This window comes from Bubalus bubalis, chromosome 2, assembly GCF_019923935.1.
Source record: "Bubalus bubalis isolate 160015118507 breed Murrah chromosome 2, NDDB_SH_1, whole genome shotgun sequence".
NCBI lineage: Eukaryota > Metazoa > Chordata > Mammalia > Artiodactyla > Bovidae > Bubalus > Bubalus bubalis.
Window position 1 is genome coordinate 123,140,424 of NC_059158.1, and position 2,737 is coordinate 123,143,160.

General features: G+C 63.8%; 1 protein-coding gene across 1 annotated transcript; it reads right to left on the reverse strand.

Moving 5' to 3' along the window:
• Positions 1–414: 414 nt before the first annotated feature.
• C1QL2 (complement C1q like 2) lies at positions 415–2,456 on the reverse strand. The gene is made up of 2 exons (XM_006057158.3): positions 1,770–2,456; positions 415–1,185 (listed from the first exon to the last, which is right to left on the reverse strand). Exons 1-2 carry the CDS (start codon positions 2,451–2,453, stop codon positions 1,006–1,008), a joined length of 864 nt encoding a protein of 287 aa, XP_006057220.2. The 5' UTR covers positions 2,454–2,456; the 3' UTR covers positions 415–1,005.
• Positions 2,457–2,737: the final 281 nt, after the last annotated feature.

Below are 2,737 nucleotides of genomic sequence, written 5' to 3' on the forward strand. Positions count from 1 at the left end.
CTTTTAGGAGATCGCAGAGATCATCTGATGGCAAATACCTCCTTCATCCCTCTCATTTTGCAGAAATGCCTCCTCTTCCCTTTCCTTCTCCAGAAACTCCAGGCCTCTACTTCCTCCCACAAGGCTAGGAAACTGAAAATCCAACCTCTGTCTTCTGTCACCCTCTAATTCTTCCTCCTGCCCTCCTCTGGTCAATTCAAGGCTGCAGCCCAGCCCGGCAGAGATGCAACCTAAAGGGTGAGAGGCTACCCTCCCATCTCCCCACATCTTTTCACCTTCCCAGGCAGCACAGACAAGGCAGTGGCTGGCAACTGGGGTAGAGATGGAGCAATTCAGGGCCCAGTTCCGGTCTTTATGTCAAGGTGAACATCTGGAGGCCTGGTCCCGGGACTAGGCTGACATAGACATCGAGAGTCCATAGTCTAGAAACATAATTTAATGCATCGCGGTAGGTCTGAGGCGGGAGTGCGGTGTAGAGATGGATTTTCTGATTGCTGGGATTCTGCTGAAGGTGGGATTTCAGCTAATGGACAGGGACATTTGCACAAGTATTTCAGGTCACAAAGAAGGACACCCCAGGGAGCTTGTGCTCGCTTTGGCCTACCTCGGTGGCCAGAGCTGGGAGCCCTCAGTCTCAGGGCTCTCGGAGGAGGAGGGGGACTGGAAGCACTCAGGCATCCCGCTGGGGCCTGTCCAGTCCAATCAGCTCTGCAAAGTCTGCGCTGCCGCCTCCCTGGCTGGGGTTTCAGGTTCACGCTCATTTCTCCACTTGGGCATCCCGCTCTACCGCCCCGGGTTGGGGCCAGGAACCAGGAGCACAGCCAGGAGCGTGGCGAGTCACAGACACACGGAGGTCGGAAGCTGGGCAGGAAGGACAGCGGGGGTGTGTCTTTTCCAACGATGTCAGGAAGTGTCACGAAGCGAGAGTGGTCCTCGCCAGGGAACAGAGCGCCCCCACGGGGATAGGGCGGGTTGAAGCCACCCCACCTCACGCTCCCTGCTCCTCTAATCCGGGTACAAAAGAAAGCCCGAGAAGGTGCTGTACTTGTTGTTATTGCCTCCGTGCGCCTTTCCGCCGTCCAGCTTCACATACACCTCGTCCCCCGAATCAAGGTGTAGCACCACGCTGTTACTGGCGTAGTCGTAGTTCTGGTCCGCATCCTGGGCGATGGCGCTGGCCCGGACCTGGGGGCAAGCCATCAGAGCGGGTGGGCTCGAATACCTCTACCTGGGCCCTTGCCCGACCCCCCACGTGGCATGCCCCCTGGCCGGCCTTCCGCCTGCCCCTCAAGGGTCCACGCTCCCACCCAGGCTCCACGCTCTCTCTCCAACTTAGCCAACTCCTTCCCTGCCCCCTAGTCTCCACAGTCGCCAGATCTGGGAAGAAGGGAGGCAGAGGGCTTCGGGGACACTGACCCAGTAGGGAAGAGGGGGAACCAGGGGCCAGGGCCAAGAAGAAGGGAGACGGGGAGGGCACAGGGGAGAATGGGGCGCACAGGGAGATAAAGAAGAATGAGGTTTCCGGGAACCCCATGGGGCTTCAGGCGGCAATGCAAACAGCAGGGGAGTGCAATTTGTGTAGTAGGGAACCCAACCTCCGGAGCTACCGGGCAAAAGCGACCAGGACGCACTGGGAGACGCGATGCTGCGGTGCGCTCCCTCCCAACGGGGAGAAAGAGACTGAGTTCTCAGGAGCTTTGGGGCGCTGGGTGGGAACGAGGGTCCGCGGGGACTTGCGAGGGTGGAGGGGAAGCGGGGGTGTCACTGACCTGGCCATTCTTGCAGAGGTCCGCCCACATGCTGGTGCCGTCGCCGCCGCGCATGAGGATGTGGTAGGTGAAGAAGTAGATGCCACGCACCTGACAGCTGAACTTGCCCGTAGTAGGGTCGTAGTGATTGCCGAGATTGGTGACCACGTCGTCGAATTTGAGCACTTCGTAGCCTTCGTGGGGGCTCTTAAGACCCACATAGAAGGCGATCTTGGGACCGCTGAAGGCGGCGCTCAACGCGCCAGTCACTTCGCCCTCAGAGTCACCGCCGCCCCCGGTTCCGCCACCCATCACCCCGACACCTCCTGCCGCGCCCGCCGTCAGCTGCAGGCCAGGTAGCCCGGGCCGCCCAGAGTCGCCCTTCTCCCCCGGGGGACCCCGGGGTCCAGGTGGGCCCGGCTCTCCCGGGGGGCCCCGCGGTCCCGGCTTGCCAGGTCTCCCCGGGTCGCCCTTGGGTCCCTGGATGAAAGGGGGCGGAGGGTTGACGCTCAGGTCCTGCATGACTTCCAGCGCGGCAGTGCTGGGTCCCGGCGGCGGAGCCTTGGCGCCCGCGGGCCCCGCACCGGGTGCGGCGGTGTAGGGGTCGCAGATCATGCGGCAGGTGCCCATCATCTCGTAGTGCGCCGCGCCGGGGGGCGCCGCCTGCAGCAGCAACGGCACGGCGATAAGCAGCCCCAGCGCCATGGCCAGGAGCACGCCGACGGCCGCCAGGCAGGCGCGGCGCCGCCGCTGCCACAGCCGGGAGGCAACCGCCACCAGCTCCTCCTTGCCGCCCGGGGAGGTAATGGTCGGGCGGCGCAGGCGGCCCCGCTCCCCGCGCTCGGGGGCGGACTCCGCGGGTCCTGGTCGCGCCCCCGACGTGGCGACCCCTTCCTCTGGGCGCGCAACTACTTCAGCGAGAGGCACCCTGGCCCAGGCGCCGGTGCCCACCGCGCTGGGACTGCTCAGGAGAGCCCCGGAGCCCAGCA